This window comes from Myotis nattereri (assembly GCF_964212035.1).
Source record: "Myotis nattereri genome assembly, chromosome: X".
NCBI lineage: Eukaryota > Metazoa > Chordata > Mammalia > Chiroptera > Vespertilionidae > Myotis > Myotis nattereri.
Genome location: NC_138078.1, coordinates 137,217,623 through 137,237,128, shown reverse-complemented (window position 1 = coordinate 137,237,128; position 19,506 = coordinate 137,217,623). Strand labels below are relative to the sequence as shown.

Here is a 19,506-nt window from a genome sequence, read left to right as displayed (position 1 = left end):
ATGCAGATGAAATCCCTCCACTTTCTTGCCGGAACCAAGGATCCTTCGATAAGTTGTTTCATGCAAAGGCAGACGAGAAGAGATAAGAATCAAAAATTAACAACCTTTTGCTATTATTTTTCTATTTATTAACTCCATTGCATGTACTGCTGAGTTCTTACACATTTCCAAGGAAATCCTTTTATAATGCCATGTTATCTATTTTGGGATCACAAACTAGGATGGAAAGTGTCCCAATTTTGGTTATACAATAGCAAATCCCTTACTCTTGAGCTGGACACGTAGAAATATATAATGTGATCAATGTCATTTACAAACTCACATGCTAAAAGTTTATGAAAGCTTCTATGAAAAGGTACATTCAAAAATTTCCTTAAAAATCGCAAAATAATAAAGCACAAATTTGTCAATCATAATAGGAGCTCATATCTTTCCCTGGGCCTCACTATTAGTTTCTTCTCAAACATAGAGTTGAAAATTGGATGCACTTTCTGCCCAGCAAAAGAAGTTAATGCTCATGGGCCTGAAAAGTGCCTGGATTCAACTCTGGCTCAGGCATAGTGTCATTACTCAGGCCCTTCAAGCAGGGATGAAAGGGAATAGGGATCCCTGTCATTAACGCCGAGCACAAACTGGAGGGTGTTCAACATGGTAGTCTCTGCATGTGCTCGGGGACCCCACAGGAACTCATAGCATGCAGGATCACTATTGGGCACCTGGCGGTACAGCAGGTACTGTTCCTGGACCCAAATTTTGGTGATGAGCTCCCTGGGCTCCCCATAGAGCCAATGCTCCTTCCCATCATACACCCCTAGAACATTCAGTGCTTCCCAGACTTTTTCCTCAGGGGCACAATCACCCTCTGAGGCGATCACCCACAGAACTGTGACCAGGAGGCCTGTGTTGGGATATCTGTGCCCATCGCTCACCATCCCATCATAGCTGAGCCCCAAGGCAGTGGCCAGGACATAGGTGTGAGTACTGGGGTCCATTTCTTTCACAACAATACCAAAGCTCCACTGGATGCATTCAGTGGCTGCACTGAAGAGCTCAGGAAAGTGGTCCTGGTGCTCTTTGATGACACTACTCAGCATTTCTGCCTTGGTGGTCGGCTCCTTTGCACGATACTTAAGGAGTAGAAACTCCACCATTTCTACCATCTTCAAATGCAGTGCTTTGTGGAGCAAGGAATCGGCATCTTCATCAGGGCCTCCCTCAGTGTTTGGACCCTCCTCATCTTGGCTGCTGGAGCTCACATCGTCAGCGTGTCTCCATGGAAAGGCTGCCATGGCATGGGGGGAGGCACCCTGAGGACTCTGGGGAGGACTTGGTGTCTCAGCAGCAGACACCTCCTCTAGGCTGTCTATAAACAGGACTGAGGGGGAGGAAGACCGAGAAGAGGAGAGAGACAGGGCCTCCTCCTCCTCTTCCTCCTCCTCCTCCTCCTCCTCCTCCTCCTCCTCCTCCTCCTCCTCCTGCATAGCCCAGAACAGTTCCTCTACAAACATGTCAGGGATCTCCATTGGGTCCAGATGGTCTTCCTCAGGCTTCCACGGCTCACTCATATGATGACCAGGCATGATGACTCGTGCTCGAACAGTGACCGAGTATGGGCAGAAGATGGGCGATTAGGACCCACGGGCCTGGGGGAAGGGGAGTATGAGAGGCATGAGCTGAGAAACACACCCTAGGCGACTCTGACAAAGGTGACTTCCAGGTCTCCCCTTTAGGGGTGTCCATGGGCCTCACAGGGCTCACTCCTGATCAGCCTGCCCACTAGGAGCCTGAAGTAGGAAGTGACATGACTGCTCAGGGTGTAGAAGGCACAGCGCAGGGTTCTGTAGCTGACGGTGGGGTGTGGAGGTGTCAGGCAATGTGGGGTCCCCTCTGACAGTGGTGGCGAGCCCATGGGGACATATTCATGGTCGGAACCTCACCTTAATTCCTAGCACTTCCTGGCCTCCTGCTGCTCTGTGACCTGAGAATATGTAGCATAAACCAAGGCCTTCACCTCCTTCTATCCGGGGGCTCTGCTGGTGGGAAAAACAGAGCACCTCAGGATGCCCATGGCAATCACAGTCCTGGAACCCCAATGCTGACAGGAGGGGCAGCAGGACTCTGTGAGGTCCCCTCTGTTGTGGGTGGGAGGTTCCTCCTTGCACATGTAGGATCCTCACCCTTCCCCTGCCAGGGCCAGGCCCCTCACTGCCTTCTGCTGGCCTGAGGTCAAACTCTCAGAACAAGACCACACACACCTGACACTTGAGTGAAGAAAATGAGGGGGTCCCTCTCCCAGAGGATCAAGAAGGGGTGACTGAAGATTTGGGTCCATCTACGCTGGGTTAAGGCTCTGATCACTTCTCACCATGATGCACTGCATGGTTTCAGACACTCTCTCTGCTGACTGAGCGCAATCTACTTAGACTTAGGGTGCACCTCCCTGAGATACAGGAGTAGGGAAGTGAGCTGAGGTAATCCAGGCCCTATTCTGAGTTTCCCCATTGCTGACAGAGGAGGCAGGGTAAGTCTGGGTTCCCATGTGCTCTGCTCCCCCTCAGTGCTCACCTTGATTCTTGGCAGGAACTGGGACTCGTCTCTCTGTTGACAAAATTTGGATCCTGGGGATGATACGACGTATGGTCTCACACCAAGGTCCTCACCTTGCTGATAGCTCTGAGACAAAAGTGAACAGGAACTCCATCTGCCCCCACCCCTGTACAGGTTATCACACAACTGACACCAGGGCCTGGGCCCATCCATTCCGGGTAGAGTTCCCGTAGTCTGGCCTCAGGATACTTGCCTTTCTTCCTGGCCTGGCCTGGGTCTGAATCCAGGTGACTTGATTATACCCTGAATAACTGTCCTCAGTGACAAAAGCTCAGGACGAGCAGGCATGTGGAAAGGGAGAGCATGTCACACCCAGGTACCCCTGCCTGGGGAATCTGGATGCTGAGGACAGGACACTCCCTGATGCTGAGGGCTCTCTTCTTTTCTCAGGGAGCACATAGCTGCAATTTCCCACAAGAAAGCATTCACACCTTTATGACCCTTCCACAACCTCAGCTCATCTGTGCATGAACTGAAGCCATTCCCTCTGACCAAGGCCCTGTCCTTCCAGAGTGCCCTCAGACAAACGTGAGGAGGAACCACCCCTGCCGACCCATGCCAGGCCTTTCCCAGGGCTGACAACAGCACAGACTGGGTTCAGGGCACCCATTGTCTGGAGTGTGGTATCCTCTTTCCTCCCTGTGCTACCTAGGCTTACTCAGAGAGTGCCTGGGACCTTTCCCTTCTGCTGAACTGAGAGTGAATACTGCAGGCCATGCCCTCCATCTCTCTGAGACCTCCAAGGTGGATTTTAAGACACACCACATTGACTATCGTGCCGAGTGTACCAGTTGTGCCTGCAGAGCCTAAGCCAGCCAGTCGCTGTGTTTACTGGGGTGGGAAGTACCATCATCCTGCCTCAAGACCCACACTTTAATTACCAGCATTGCCTGGCACACCTCCCACGTTGCCGTGAATCCAGAACCTTGAAGACAATGCCCTCACCTCCCTTTGCCACTGCTAAGGTAGAAGTCTGGAAGCAACCCAAATCCCCAGCCCTACCATGACGCTTGCAGGTGCTGCTGGCAGGAACAGGCACACTGCGGACACTTACGGCTCTAGCCAAGCCTCAGGCATACAGACATCCAGGTGTGCTAGGGGGCTTCCTGAGTCCTACCTCGGGTCCTCACCTGGTATCCTGGCAGAGCCCTGCAGCCCCCTTCTTTGCCTACCTGGAGCCTGACCCCTCAGAGCTCAGGGGGTGGAGTCCGCTTGTCTTCCTGCAGGATCCTCACCGTGACTCCTGGCTGGAGCTGGAAACTCCTGTCAACCTGAGAGGCCCCAGTCAGGAAGAGAGCAAGTGGTCATGGACCAGGGACTTCCAAGGGTTCACAGTAGGGGTAATGTGGGGCATCACTGTTGTGGTGTCCAGGGTCTCTCAGTCTTCCCTTTGCATGTTCACCTGGACTTGGGGCAAGACCCGGGTCCTCCCCTCTGCCACATATGTCATTCCCCTGAATTCCAAGGGCTGACATCAGGTCTGGGCTTCTGCGGTTCCTCTCTGCATAGTCATCCACCATAGGGCCTCCCAACACTTTGAGCAGGGCAGACTTCTGTGGACTCCCCTCCAGTTAGGGTTCCTGGATTCCCCCAGTCCTCCCTGGGGGTCCTCACCTTGACTGTTCCCTCTGCCCACCTGAGACCCTGCTCCTTACACCGAACCCCAGAGCCTGTCAGACCCGGATGCAATAGTCAGGAAAAGCACCTTGACTCTGGGCAGTGCTTCTGCATCCCTTCTGTGGACCTGAGTGAGGCCTCACATGATTTACCAAGTTTCCAGTCTCCCTCTGACCTGCATGCGGAAGTCAGGAGACACCTCACAGGGTCATCGGACATGGACTCCTCCATGGCTAATATCAGGGGAGGCCCATAATGGGTTCCCCTAAATTGTGGGGTCCTGGTCCCCATCTTCTCTTCTTCAGCGGACTTGTGGCACTGCTCCTTACCCTGAAACCCAGTCTCTCACACCTGATGCAGAAGTCACCCCATCCTGTAGTACCCCGCCCACTCTGGTCCTCCCCGGACTGAGGATTCTGAGGTCCAGGGCCCCCAATCTCCCTCAGGGACCTCAACTTGACAGCGGCAGGACCTGGGGGCCCCCTCTGCTGCCTGAAGCCCTGCTCCTTCTACCAAACCCCCCAGTGTCTCTCAGACCCAATGCAGAAATCACAAAGCACAATGTGTGAGATCACCCCTCCCCCACCCCAGGAGGCCTGCCCGATGGACACCCTTGTGGGGTCCAGGGCCCCCAGTCTCCCTCAGGTTCCCACACTGACGCCGGGCAGGTCCGGACCCCCTCTGCCGACCTGAGATGCTGCTCTGACACGGAGCCGCCCGAGGGTCTCAGAGCACGAGGACCCGGAAGTCAGTCCTGACCACTCGTGGTCATCCCGCGCCTTGGGGCTCCCGGGACTGACGGCTCTGGACCCAGAGTCACCATGTCCTCCCCACGGCCTCACCATGAGGCCTGCAGGTCCTAGGACCCTCCCTCTGTGAACCGCGAGGCCGGACCCCCACACGGAGGCCCTCACCCCCGAGACCCCAGGGGAGGCCTGTGGGCATACCTCCCCAGGGCTCCCAACTCGGGCTCAACTAGCTCCCCGGGTACCTCCGTCTGGTCCTCACCCTGATCCCAGGCAGAGCCTGGGCCCCGCCGACCTGAGGAGGCTCCCCTCAGCGCCTGTACCGTCTACCGACCCGAAGCCGGCCTCCCAAAGATGGCGCTCAGCTCCCTCAGACTTCTCAGGCGGAAGTCCATGAGTCAGTGACATCACTTCCGGAAACCAATTGTGTGGTCACCCAGGACAGTTGACAGGGGCGGAGTTCTGCTCCTTTGTGCCCCGCCCGCCCCTTCTGGTCCCTATCTGGGCTGAATGGCCTGGGCCACCACCCTGTGCTGACCTGGGTCTGTGCCCCGCAGGCCAAGTGCCCTGAGACAAACCTGTGGAGGAACTACCTCTGCCGACCCATGCCGAGCCTTACCCAGGACTGATAGCAGCACAGACTGGGTTCAAGGCACCCACTGTTTGGAGTGTGGTATCCTCCTTCCACACAACCCATGCACAGTGGGAGAGTGCCTGGGACCGTTCCCGTCTGCTGAACTGAGAGTGAATACTGCAGGCCATGCCCTCCATCTCTCTGAGACCTCCAAGGTGGACTTTAAGACACACCACGTTGACTATCGTGCCCAGTGTGCCAGTTGTGCCAGCAGACACTAAGCCAGCCGGTCCCTGTGTTTACTGGGGTGGGAAGTACCATCATCCTGCCTCAAGACCCACACTTTAATTACCAGTATTGCCTGGCACCCCTCCCACGTTGCCCTGAATCCAGAACCTTCAGGAAAATTCCCTCGCCTTCCTTTTCCACTCCTAAGGTAGAAGTCTGGAAGCAACGCAAATCCACAGGCCTACCATGAGGTTTGCAGGTGCTGCTGGCAAGTACAGGCACACTGCGGACACTTATGGCCCTGGCCAAGCCTCAGGCATGCATACTTCAAGGTGTGCTAGGGGGCTTCCTCAGTCCTCAGACCACGAGAACCCGGAAGCCAGTCCTCACCACTCTTGGTCATCCCGCGCCTTCGGGCTCCCGGGACTGACTGCTCTGGCCCAGAGTCACCTTGTCCTCCCCACGCCCTCACCATGAGTCCTGCAGGTCCTGGGACCCTGCCCATGGGTAGGAGACCCAGCCAGAGAGAAAGGGAGGGAATGCAGAGTTGCTGGGCACAGGGACTGTCAGGACACTGGATTGGGAAGAGAGTGCACAGGTGGCAGCTTTAATGTCCTCAGAGCCTGGTCTTTGAGATTGGGTGTGTTTTCATAAACACGAGGACAGAATAGCTGATATCAGGTTCATGGACTTTAAAGACAGGAGGGGAAAGACAAGCAGAGTGGGGGTGCTCATGTCGAGTGTGGTAACGAGGCCCAGGCCCTATGATGATGATGTGTAGCCACCGGTTCTGACTATCCTCTTAATGGGCAGGTACTCACAGCCCTATGGAGACTGAGCTCCGCCAGGTACTAGGACCCGGCTGAATCCGCAGGCTGTGTTTCTGCTCCTGTGACTGCACAGCTCTGAGGAGGTACGACCCCCTTCCCCAGGTACAAGGAAGAGAGGCAAGAACAGCGGGTGAGGTAGTCAGGGCCCAAGATCATGGGCCATATTTTGATCCCTAGGTGCCACCTTCGCAACTGTAGAATGTGGTGACAATGGCACTGCCCACCCAGTTATTTGAGGCTTGAATTCTAGGATCCGTGGATCATGCCCATCCCAGGGCCTGATAGGGGCATGCTGTGTGGGTTCTAGTGCCAATTGTTCCTGGTCCTGTTATTCCTGTCTCTAGGCTGCAGTGGGGACCAGGTGTGCCTGCTGAGAGCGGATAGTATTGGTGCAGCCAGGGAATGGAGGAGGGTGGCTCCCAAAGTGATAGAGTGTAGACACCTGGCTGGAGGATCTGAGCTCGCACAGGGGTATCCCAGGGCCCAGCTGAGGTTTGATTATAAGGATTTACAATCAGGAGCCTTGGAAGAGGGACCAGGGTGCATGGGGACTGTAGCACCTTGGGGTGAAAAGAGGAGGGAGCTGACAGTCTTGGAGGAGGGGGGAAGAAACAAAACCCAGGAGGGTCTTTGCTGGGAGAGGACTAGAACCCACTCACCCGGTGTGAAGCCAAAGCTCCCGTTCTCCCACATCTGTGCTCCCCTGGTCTCAGTGACCTTCTTTGTGGAACTGAACACACCCTGTCCTGAGTGCCTCTCCTTACCTGTCGCCACCTTCTTCCTTGAGCTCCCCAAAGACTCCATCTGATGGACGAGGCATCTGCATCACCAGCCCTTTCCATGGGGCCTGGCAGCTGAGTGCGTGGGGATAGGAAGAAGGAGCCAACACTCTCTGCTCTCCCACCATCCCTGTCAGTGGGGTTCCAGGGCCCCAGGGGACACTGGGGGAAGAGGTCAGCCCACAGACCATGAACACGGAGGCCTGATGCATGATGCTTATTGACATTCACACTTTTGGGTTTCCACAGCCCACGTGAGGCCCACGGACCTCTGGGGAGATGGAGTTCTCCTGCCTCTCCTGGCAGCCTTATGAAGGCTTGGTCTTAAATGGGGCCATGACTCTGGAGACTTGTTGGCGACCCTACGGAGCTGCCACAGGAACTGCAGCATCGCCATCCACATCACTCACAGGGACTGGGAAGAGCCCTCTGGCTGGAGCTGCTGCTGGAGAGGCTGGGCTGGAACCCCATGTAGATTCAGACTCTCCTCCCAAAGGGAGAAATATGGGAGAGGAGTGAGCGCTGGCAAGGCCTGACACCCTGAGAGCTGCTCACACTCCTCCAAGAATACCCCCAAGGACCTTGCTCAGGAGTTTGGGGCTTGTTTTCTTTTGAAGCTGTGGAGATCGGGCTGTAGTTTGTGTAAGCAGCACACCTTCAAAGGGGCAACAAGGGGCCCAGGCTTGGGTTCCGTGGGCCGAGGTCCTATGATTTGGGTGAACCCTTCTGTCTATATTGAGTCTCAGTTCCTGTTGGTGATCTGAGAGGCAGGAACAGGTTCAAGTTTACATGTGGCATTGTCTATGTGTTGTGTTTTTTTTTTTGTTTGTTTGTTTAGTGTGAGTGTGTGTGTTTTTTTTACTGTTCTGAAAACCAGACTATGTTTTTATTTTTATTTATTTTTTATTTTTCCCTCCTCTCCATTACTTTTTTTTTAATTGCTTAAAGTATTACTAAGGGTATTACATATGTGTCCTTATTTTCCCCCCTCCCTTGACAGGCCCATAGCCTCCCCTCTCCCCCAATGTCTTATGTCCATTGGTTATGCTTATATGCATGCATACAAGTCCTTTGCTTGATCTCTTACCCCCTCCTCCTGCCCCCCAACCCTCCCCGGCCTTCCTTCTGCAGTTTGACAATCTGTTTGAGGCAGCTCTGCCTCTGTATCTATTATTGTTCAAAAGTTTATAATGGTCTCTATTATCCAGGAATGAGTGAGATCATGTGGTATTTTTCCTTCATTGGCTGGCTTATTTCACTTCGCATAATGCTCTCCAGTTCCATCCATGCCATTGCAAATGGTAAGAGTTCCTTCCTTTTTACAGCAGCATAGTATTCCATCGTGTAGATGTACCACCGTTTTCTAATCCATTCATCTACTGATGGGCACTTAGGCTGTTTCCAGATCTTAGCTATGGTGAATTGTGCTGCTATGAACATAGGGGTGCATCTATCCTTTCTGATTGGTGTTTCTGGTTTCTTGGGATATATACCTAGAAGTGGGATCACAGGGTCAGATGGGAGTTCCATTTTCAGTTTCTTGAGGAAACTCCATACTGTCTTCCATAGTGGCTGCACCAGTCTGCATTCCCACCAGCGGTGCACAAGTGTTCCTTTTTCTCCACATCCTCTCCAGCAGTTGTCGTTTGTTGATTTGTTGATGATAGCCAGTCTGACAGGTGTGAGATGGTACCTCATTGTTGTTTTGATTTGCATCTCTCGGATGATTAGTGACTTTGAGCATGTTTTCATATGTCTCTTGGCTTTCTGAAAGTCCTCTTTTGAAAGGTGTCTATTTAGGTCCTTTGCCCATTGTTTGATTGGATTGTTTAACTTTCTTTTGTTAAGTTGTATGAGTTCCATATAAATTTTTGAGATTAGGCCCTTATCAGATATGACATTGGCAAATATGTTTTCCCACACAGTGGGTTTTCTTGTTTTTTTGTTGATGGTTTCTTTTGCTGTGCAGAAGCTTTTTATTTGATGTAGTCCCATTTGTTCATTTTCTCTTTAGTTTCAAGTGCCCTAGGAGCTGTATCAGTGAAGAAATTGCTTCGGCATATGTCTGAGATTTTGTTGCCTTTGGATTCTTCTAGAATTTTTATGGTTTCCTGTCGTACATTTAAGTCCTTTATCCATTTTGAGTTTATTTTTGTGTATGGTGTAAGTTGGTGGTCTAGTTTCATTTTCTTGCATATATCCGTCCAATTTTCCCAACACCATTTATTGAAGAGACTATCTTGGCTCCATTGTATGTTCTTGCCTCCTTTGTCAAATATTAATTGAGCATATTGGTTCGGGGTGATTTCTGGGCTCTCTATTCTATTCCATTGATCTATATGCCTGTTCTTGTGCCAGTACCAGGCAGTTTTGAGAACAGTGGCTTTGAAATACAGCTTGATATCTGGTATTGAGATCCCACCAACTTGGTTCTTTTTCAGGATTGCTGCAGCTATTCGGGGTCTTTTTTTTTATTCCAGATGAATATTTGGAGAGTTCGTTCTAGATCTGTGAAGTATGCCGTTGGTATTTTAATGGGAAGTGTGTTGAATTTATAGGTTGCTTTGTGTAGTATGGACATTTTAGTGATGTTGATTCTTCCAATCCATGAACATGGTATGTTCTTCCATCTGTTTATGTCTTCCTCTCGCTCTTTTTTCAACGTCCTGTAGATTTCTGAGTAGAGATCTTTTACCTCTTTAGTTAAGTTTATTCCTAGGTAGCTTAATTTTTTTGGTGCGATGGTAAGTGGGATTGTTTTTATAATCTCTCTTTCTGAAAGTTCACTATTGGTGCATAGAAATGCTCAGATTTCTTGGGGTTAATTTTGTATGCTGCTACATTGCCAAATTCATGTATTAAGTCTAGTAGCTTTTTGATGGAGTCTCTAGGGTTTTGTATGTATAATATCATGTCGTCTGCAAATAAGGACAGTTTTGCTTCCTCTTTTCCAATTTGGATGCCTTTTATTTCTTCTTCTTGCCTAATTGCAATGGCTAACACTTCCAGTACTATGTTGAACAATAGTGGTGAGAGGGGGCATCCCTGTCTTGTTCCTGTTCTTAGGAGAAATGGTGTTAGTTTTTGTCCATTGAGTATGATGTTGGCTGTGGGCCTGTCATATATGGCTTTTATTATGTTGAGGCATGCTCCTTCTACTCCCACCTTACTGAGAGTTTTTATCAAAAATGGGTGTTGAATTTTGTCAAATGCTTTTCTGCATCAATTGATATGACCATGTGGTATTTTTTTTCAATTTGTTTATGTGATGTATCACGTTTATTGATTTGCGGATATTGTACCATCCTTGCATCCCTGGGATAAATCCTACTTGGTCATGGTGTATGATCTTTCTGATGTACTGCTGGATCCGATTTGCTAAGATTTTGTTGAGGACTTTGGCATCTATGTTCATGAAGGATATTGGCCTGTAATTCTCTTTCATTGTGTTGTCTTTACCTGGTTTTGGTATTAGGGTGATGATGGCTTCATAGAATGAGCTTGGAAGTGTTCCTTCCTTTAGAATTTTTTGTAGTAGTCTGTGGAGGATAGGTTTTAGTTCTTCCTTGAATGTTTGGTAAAACTCCCCTGGGAAGCCGTCTGGTCCTGGGCTTTTGTTTGATGGAAGCTTTTTGATGACTGCTTCAACTTCTTCCCTAGTTATTGGCCTGTTGAGATTTTTAGATTCTTCCTGATTGAGTTTTGGAATGTTGTATTTTTCTAGGAATTTGTCCATTTCCTCCAGGTTGTCTAGTTTGTTGGAGGAAAGCTGTCCATAGTATGTTTTAACAATCATTTGTATTTCTGTGGGTTCTGTTGTGATTTCGCCTCTATCGTTTCTGATTTTGTTTATTTGGGTCCTCTCTCTTTGCTTCTTGGTGAGTCTGGCTAGAGGTTTGTCAATCTTGTTTATCTTTTCAAAGAACCAGCTCTTAGTTTCATTGATTTTCTGTATTATTTTTTTGGTCTCTATGTCATTTATTTCTGCTCTAATCTTTATTATGTCCTTCCTTCCACTCACTCTGGGCTTTTTTTGTTGCTCTCCTTCTAATTCTTTGAGTTGAAGAGTTAGATTTTTTACTACCATTTTTTCTTGTTTTTTTTGAGATAGACCTGTAGAGCTATAAACTTCCATCTCAGGACGGCTTTCATTGTGTCCCATAGGTTTCGGATTGTTGTGTTTTCATTGTCATTAGTTTCCAGGATGTTTTTAATTTCTTCTTTGATCTCATTGGTAACCCAATCAATATTTAATAACATGCTATTCAGCTTCCAGATGTTTGAGTATTTTGGGTTGTTTTAATTGTAGTTTATTTCTAATATTATGCCATCGTGGTCTGAGAAGATGCTCTTCATGAGTTCAATCTTCTTGAATTTGGGGATACTCTGCTTGTGACCCAATATATGGTCTATTTTTGAATATGTCATATGAGCACTTGAGTAGAATGTATATTCCGTGGCTTTGGGGTGAAGTGTTCTGAAGATGCCTATTAAGTCCGTCTCATCTAGTGAGTCATTTAGGATTGCTGTTTCTTTGCTGATTGTTTGTCTAGAGAACTTATCCAGTGCTGTCAGTGGTGTATTAAAGTCCCCTACTAAGATTGTATTGTTATCGATCTCTCCTTTGATATCTTCCAGGAGTTTTTTTTATGAATTTGGGTGCTCCTGCATTGGGTGCATATATGATTACCAGGGTTATATCTTCTTGTTGTATTGATCCCTTTAGTATTATGAAGTGGCCTTCCTTATCTCTTGTTATGGCCTTCACTTTGAGGTCTATTTTGTCCGATATAAGTATTGCTACCCCAGCTTTCTTTTCCTTTCCATTTGCCTGAAAGATATTTTTCCATCCTTTCACTTTCAGTCTGTGTGAGTCCCTTCTAATGAGGTGGGTCTCTTGTAGACAGCAGATGTATGAGTCATGTTTTTTAATCCATTCAGCCACTCGATGTCTTTTGGTTGGAGCATTTAGTCCATTTACGTTTCAAGTTATTATTGAAAGGTACTTGTTTGTAGCCGTTTCCTTTTTTTGTGTGGCTGTTTTCTTTCTGAGCTTTTTATTTCTTCTTTTTACACCAGTCCCTTTAGCATTCCTTGCACTGCTGGCTTCGTGGTGATAAACTCCCTTAGCCTTTTTTTGTCTGTGAAGCTTCTTATTTCCCCTTCAAGTTTGAATGATAGCCTTGCTGGATAGAGTATTCTTGGATTCAGTCCTTTGCTTTGCATCACTTTGTAAATTTCCATCCATTCTTTTCTGGCCTGATGTGTTTCTGTTGAGAAATCATTTGATAATCTAATGGGAGATGCCTTGTATGTAACTTTCTGTCTCTCTCTTGCAGCCTGTAAGATTCTCTCTTTGTCCCGAACATTTGCCATGGTAATTATGATGTGTCTTGGTGTGGGTCTTTTCGGGTTCACCTTGTGTGGGACTCTGTGGGCTTGTGTGACTTTTTTCTTCCCCACCTCAGGGAAGTTTTCTGATATTATTTCTTCGAATCGGTTTTCTAATCCTTGTTCATCTATCTGTTGTTCTGGCACCACTATTATTCGTATGTTGTTTCGTTTCATGTTGTCCCAAAGCTCCCTTAGGCTCTCCTCCTGTCTTTTCATTTTTTTTCTCCAATTGCAGTACATTTTGGGTGTGTTTTGCTTCCTTGTCTTCTAATTCACAAATTCGGTCCTCCACTTCTCCTAGTCTACTGTTGATACTTTCAGTGGTGTTTTTTATTACAGCTATATCACTCTTCATTTCTTCATGGGTCTTAAGTTGTTGATTTTTTAATCTGTTCCTACTAGCTTCTTCCATATGTTATTGACTTTTTTCATCTGTTTCTTCTTGCTTCTTGCATAGGTAGTTGAATTTTTCATCTGTTTCTTCTAGCTTCTTGCAGAATTAGGGGATAAGGAAGAAAGAAGAGAAAAAGATAAAAAAGATAAAAGAAAAGAAAAGAAAAGTAGGGAAGAAAAAAAGAGTGCAAAAATGAAATTTGGAAAAAAGAGGTGGATTGAAAAGAGAAAAAAAAAAGAGCGAAAAGAGAGAATGAAGTAGAAGAGGGGAAGAGGCTATGTGTATGAGGAGAAATCTCTTATAGAACTTCCACTAATTCCAACAAATTCCAGCAACAGCTCCCTGGAGAGGAATGCAAACTAGAAACAACCAATAATATCAAGAGAGGCAAGGGAAAACAGAAGCACAAAAATAACCGGCAGGGGGCGAGGGGGGGTGGAGGAGGGAGGGGAAAAAACAGCAGAAAAAAAGAAAAAGCAAAAGCAAAACAGCCTCACAACCAGTCCTTAAAAGCACACACACACACACACAGACACAAAAAAACAAACAACAACAACAACAAAAAAAAGCCAATATACTAAAAAATCAAGCAAACAGCAACAAAACAATAGAAAGATAAAAGAAGAAAAAAAATTTTGGATAGTGAAGAAAGATAAGGGATATGTGTATAAGGATTTAGAGCAGTGGTTTGGAAATAGGATATATAAGTAGGATGAAATTTTGACAGGACATAAACAGAAGGAATAGGGAAAATCTAAAGCAGGAATAGGGTAAGAGAAACAGGACAACAAAAGGGGAAAAGTGAGGGAGAGGGTTTTAGCATAGAGGTAAAATTGAGGTAGGGAAAATTGATGTTAAAGGAATGATGAAAATGGAATAGAGAACACTAATCCCCAAATAAAATAAAGAGAAAATAAAATGGCACTTTAAAAAATGGTAAAATGGTAGCAGTAATAATACTGGTTAAAAATAAAAATGTAGTAATTAAAAGGGTAAAATCAGGTGATGGAAAAAGAAGAACAAAAATTGGTTTCTTAGTTAAAAGGTGGAAAAAGAAAAAAGAAGAAAAAAAATTGCAGTAGTGAAGGTCCTTCGGTTCTTCTACTCGTCAGTCTGGCTCGCCTTAGTCCTGTCAGGTATTCAGGAGAGTGTTGAATTTCCCTGTGATACACTGTTCCTCTGTGTTGTAAACCACAGTCCTGATTTTAAAGCAGGCCGTATTTGTGTCCCAGACTGCCTTAACTTGTATTTAGCTAAGAGTCAGATTGTGGCTCAGCCTCTGGGTGGCAGTGTTTTTGGGTTGGCCTCTGAGGCTATAGGGCCTCTGAGGCTATAGGGCCTCTCTGTCCAGTAGCTTGGGTTTATCGTCTCTATTGCACTTAAAACTGGTGTGGGGAAGTCCACTGCCCAGAGCTGCTTCCTTAATAGTTACCCGCTCTGTGTTGTTGCTGGGATTGAAAATCCCTCTATAGGCCAGACCCTGTTAACTCCCAGGGACTGATCCGATTATTTAGTACTTGATCTCATTCAGGGTGGAATCTGGGTGTGGCTGTGCTCCTTGCCTGCTGGCTGGGGAGAGGAGTCTCACTCCCTGGAGAGAATGGCTGCCCCAGTCCTGGGCTCAGGGGTGTCTCAGCACTCAATTCGCTGCCACCTCTCCCGGCCCCCGCCCCTCTCCTCAGTCTCTCCCCAGATTCCACTAGTCCGCACCTTCTCCCTCTCTTCAGCACAGGTGAGTGTCTGTATCCAAAATGTCTTATGAACTGGATTCAGTGAAAACAAACAAACAAACGCTGGCCGCGGAAATCAGGAAGGCTTAGTTTCTATAAGCTCTTCTCTGACCGGCACTGCATGGTCTGGTCAGCTCTTCAGGCTGCCCAGATTAGGCTCAGTCCTCCGTGAACACAGAACCCAGATCTCAAATCCCCTGACGCCAGGAATCCCGTGGATCTCCTTTCCCCAGTCAGGGGCTGTGCCTGGCCCAAGGGTCACGGCTGTCTGCCATGTGGTCTCCCTCCGACCCTCTGGGCTCAGGGGTCTGGCAAACTTTCCTGCCCAAATCCCTGGGTGTTTTTTTTTTACCTTTCCAGGGGAGTTCTGCCCTTCCCGGCTGCAAACCCTCTCACCACTCTATGTGTTTGTATGATTGTTTATGTGTGTATACACACGTGTGTGTGTGTGTGTGTGTGTGTGTGTGTGTGTGTGTGTGACAGACCAGGGTCAGCTGCACAGCGCACAGAGAACATTGAGTAGCCTCCAGACTCAGGCTGTCTGCCTAACTTCACACACCTGCCCCACCCCCACTGCCCATGGCATCCTGGGCCCTTTCGCTCACCCTGCAGTGGTTGAGGTCCCACACTAGCTCCTTGCACCTGGTCAAGAGCTTGGGACCTGATTGCCTGTGGGTTCCCCATAGCAGCCAGGGCCTTTCTGAGCTGTACATGCTGCCCACATTAGTTGGGCTGGGACCTGCCCATTAGTGGACCAGACTCTCTCCTCTTCATTTCCCTCTCTCCCACGGCCTCACCCAGAATTCCCTGAACAAAGTTTGACACATCAGAAGTGCTCAGTCAGAGGTTCCCAGCTCACTCCACGTCCCTTTGGTGAAATCAGCTTAGCCTCTAGTGCAGTGGTTCTCAACCTTGGCTGCACATTAGAATCACCTGGGCATCTTTTTCAAATCCTGATTTCTGGGCCTCATCCTCCAGAAATTCTGTTTCTTTGTTATGGGGTGGGGCTACAACATTAGTAACAAACAGAATTTCTGGAGGATGAGGCCCAGAAATCAGGATTTTAAAAAGATGCCCAGGTGATTCTAATGTGCAGCCAAGGTTGAGAACCACTGCATGGGGGAAACTCTGAATAACTCTTTCCTCTCACAGGAATCCTTTGGTTTATGGAAGGAAAAAACATCTCAATGTTTCTCTAGTGGTTCCCAGCGCTCCTTGACTTTGGGGAATCTTTTCAGGCCCAGTAAATGTAGCTCCTGTGGAGGTTGTGGAACTGGAAAAGCAGGCTGTACTGTCCAACCTGAAGCAGAAGTACCCAACTTCACTTTCAAAACCCAGGTGGTTACTGGAGCCCATAACCAGGAAAGGGGGAAAGGATATCTTCCTGGTAGGAATCCCACAGCACCTGTCCCCTAGGGGCAGGAGGACTCCGCAGGAAGTTCACTGAGAATCCAGCTGAATCATGACCATCAACGGGCCATCATGCCGCAGATGTAGAACTGAATTGGCACCACCGTGGAGAACACTACCCACCATCTGCTGTTCAACTAAACAGATTGCTGTGCCCAGAAGTAGGCGACTGTCCTTGTGAGATGCCTCTCTGAGCTCATTGACTGTCTCAAGGACTCTGAGCTTTAGGGAAAAGGGAAAGCTGCTAGGAAAGATCTTGGTGCTATCACTCATTTTGGCCCTGCTTATTCCTGCAATGTACAAAGAGAAATGTTTTAGGAGAATGGGTTAGTGTTTAGGACTCCCTTATACAGTCTCCCCCTCTCTGTGTGGTCAAACTCCGAGAACACTTCAGGAGCACCCAGGTGTCATTGTGGGAGGTCTGGGAGCGGGCACTGAATGACTGCCATTGCCAGAGGGTGACCAGCAGGGATGAACTCATTCACCTTGAGGGAGACACCAGACTTTGAAAGAAAACACCTGTCTGTCCTGGCCAGTGACTGGTCTGCTGTAAAAGTCTCCCTTGGCTCATGAGGGCTTGTATTACACATGTTGTATCACTACCTCGTGACACAAGAACAGATCTGAAGTACAGCTCTGATGGAAAAATGATGGGTAGAGGTTTTGTTTTTTGTTTGTTTGTTTGTTTGTTTTTTTCTATGTGAGCAATCTTTATTTGGGTCCCTACTAGCAGGGTTAGTAATGGTTGTTACTGGTGAGGATGATGGGCTTTCTCCCATACGTTGACTGGAATGGCCCATCTTCTGAGCCAGACTGCCTCTGTCATACACCGCTTAGCAGATGGAGTGGCCAGGTTCTAGGTGGACCTCTCTTCAAGGCCCCTGGAACTTGGGCTAGAGATACTCAGATGCTGATCAGAAACTTCCTGGCATCATAGGGGGGCCCGTGAGTAAAGACCCTCCTGTTTCAAGTTGCATGACTAATGTAAGGTGATTCCACCAAGGTCAGGAGCCTGGCAGTTCTTGTCCTGTCCAGTAGGCAAGGCTCAGGGGACCAGATCTTCCTGGGCTTGCCTCAGGACTAACTAGCCAGTTCCTTGTCTGAGTATGTGAAAATGAAAGAGGACAATGGGAACAAAAGCCTGTCCAGGCCAGGATTTCTAGTCTCCTCAGGCTCATCTGACGAGATGTGTGGCACGGAAACAGAAGAACACGGACTCACAAATATCATTGTGCTGTTTATTTTCATTCATGGAGTTTTGCCTTTCTTTATTAAAGCCTACATGGATTCGTGGGTACAAACTGGTGATTGTTTTCTGTCACCTGTGATCTTATAGGCCTGCATTGCCCTTGAACTGCTCACAGAGTGAACAGTTGCCATATACGGAGTCCTCCCCCTCCTAGACCTTATCAGGTTCCTTGGGCTGGGTCATGACTGAAAGGTCAGCCATTTCCAGGGTTCAACCCCAGCAGGTCCAGGGGTTCCCAACGGCATAGACGGAGTCGGCGAAGAAGGAAGGACACGGAGACAGTGTTCAGTTGATCAGCAGCCTAGCCAGGATCTCCAGCCAAGTTCTGGTCTGGATCTCCAGAGAGGTTCTGGTGTTTATTGTCTTGTTACATCAGTATTAATACCAGTTGATTTTAATCATGTCAATTTCTATTACAAAGGTTAGGGCGTTTCTTATCTCCATTCCAGGGAGTAAAGATTATGTAGCTTAAGCATGATTGTTTGTAGTTAAAGTGATTAACTACCCGCCTGGCACTTAGTTAAGGAGTTTCATCCCCTCCCTAACTTCAGGGAAAAATCCCTACCTGGGGAAACAACCTTTCTCGGAGAGGTGACCCTGGTTAAAACACACAGGGCTAAGGGGAGCAAACATATTAAGAACAGTGTGCTATCTACGCCAGGTCCCTTGAAACATATGCTGTGCAGATGTTTCTTTCCTGCAGCGACTGTGTCAAGCAGCAAGGATGGACCGGCTTCCGGCAAATTCCCCCTTTTTTATTTTTTAAATGATAGTGCATGCAAATCAGTGGCCACCTCTCAGATTGGGCCGTTTACAACTCGGGAGAAGACTGGCAAGCAATGACAGTGAGCATAACTATAAACATAGTGGATGGATTGCACAAGGAGCCCCATTCCTGTAGAAGGTTGCCGGCCTCTTCAGTCAAGGGATTACAGCTGTCCTCAAGTTGTTGGTTTGATTGTCTTTGTTGGTCTGGCTAGCGGGCGGCATCACTGGCGACAGGCTTCCCGAAGCGTCAGCAAGTTGAAGGGCTGCATCCAAGGGTCCATCAGGGCCGTGGTTGATGGTGGTGTCGATGTCCGAGGAGGAGTAAGCTGTGCCCTCTGGATCCAGCTGATATGGAAAATGGAGGGTAGTAGAAAAAGAAGAGAAAGCAAAAGAACTACAAGGCATGGAAGTGTTTAGAAAAAAGAGGGAGAAGAAAGGGAAGAAGGCAGCATCCTGACACAGCCCTTTCCTTCAGCTTCCCCTTTCCCTGTGGTCCCAGGTAGAAATGGGAAACAAGTCCTGTTGCAGTGAGAGGGCAGCTGCTGTCAGCCAGTCTCTGTCTTTACCTGGGTCCCGATCTGAGCTGGGCATGGGAAGCAGGAAGCAGCCATGGGGACAGGAGACCTTCCTCAGAAGGGGCGAGTGTTCAAGCCCCTGCACCATTGGGGAGGAGGGTCTGTGCCCCACCTTTGTTTCACCCCAAGTTTTCTCCTACTGGCCCCCGACTGTGCCTGTCTTAGGTTGCCCCACCCTGTGGAGTCTTACCCTTCGTTGACTACCAGCCATCTCTGGGCCAAGTAGGGTGATGTGAGGTTCAATTTTGTCTCCTTGATAGCCTATGTCCCTCTGGCCTCCATGCCCAGCAACTGCCTTTGGATTCCCTCGCCTGCTGGCGGGGCTCTGGCATTGATCATAGGGAACTCAGGTTTCTTCTCTAGAGAGGGCCCAGCTTACGCCATTGGGCCAGAGACAGATCCATGGTACCAGCCACCACGAGGCTTCAACCTCAGCATGAACAGAGAGCTCAGGCAACAGCTATGGGCAATTGGATTGTAAGAAGAGGGTCCCTCTTGGCACAAGGGTAAGAGGCGCCAATATAGGACAAAGGAGAGTCCTGGAACAGGGCTTTCTCAGCCCAGGATGTCAGGCTCTTGGCACAAGACAACTCCATGTATGGGGC

General features: G+C 48.5%; 1 protein-coding gene across 1 annotated transcript; it reads right to left on the bottom strand.

Annotated features, from left to right (window-relative positions):
• Window positions 1–566: 566 nt before the first annotated feature.
• LOC308511861 (melanoma-associated antigen 10-like) lies at window positions 567–1,160 on the bottom strand (the record flags this gene model as incomplete). Its single annotated transcript, XM_081081706.1, has 1 exon — window positions 567–1,160. The coding sequence occupies one exon, from the start codon at window positions 1,158–1,160 to the stop codon at window positions 567–569; it is 594 nt and encodes a 197-aa protein (XP_080937832.1).
• Between the last annotated feature and the right edge of the window lie 18,346 nt (window positions 1,161–19,506).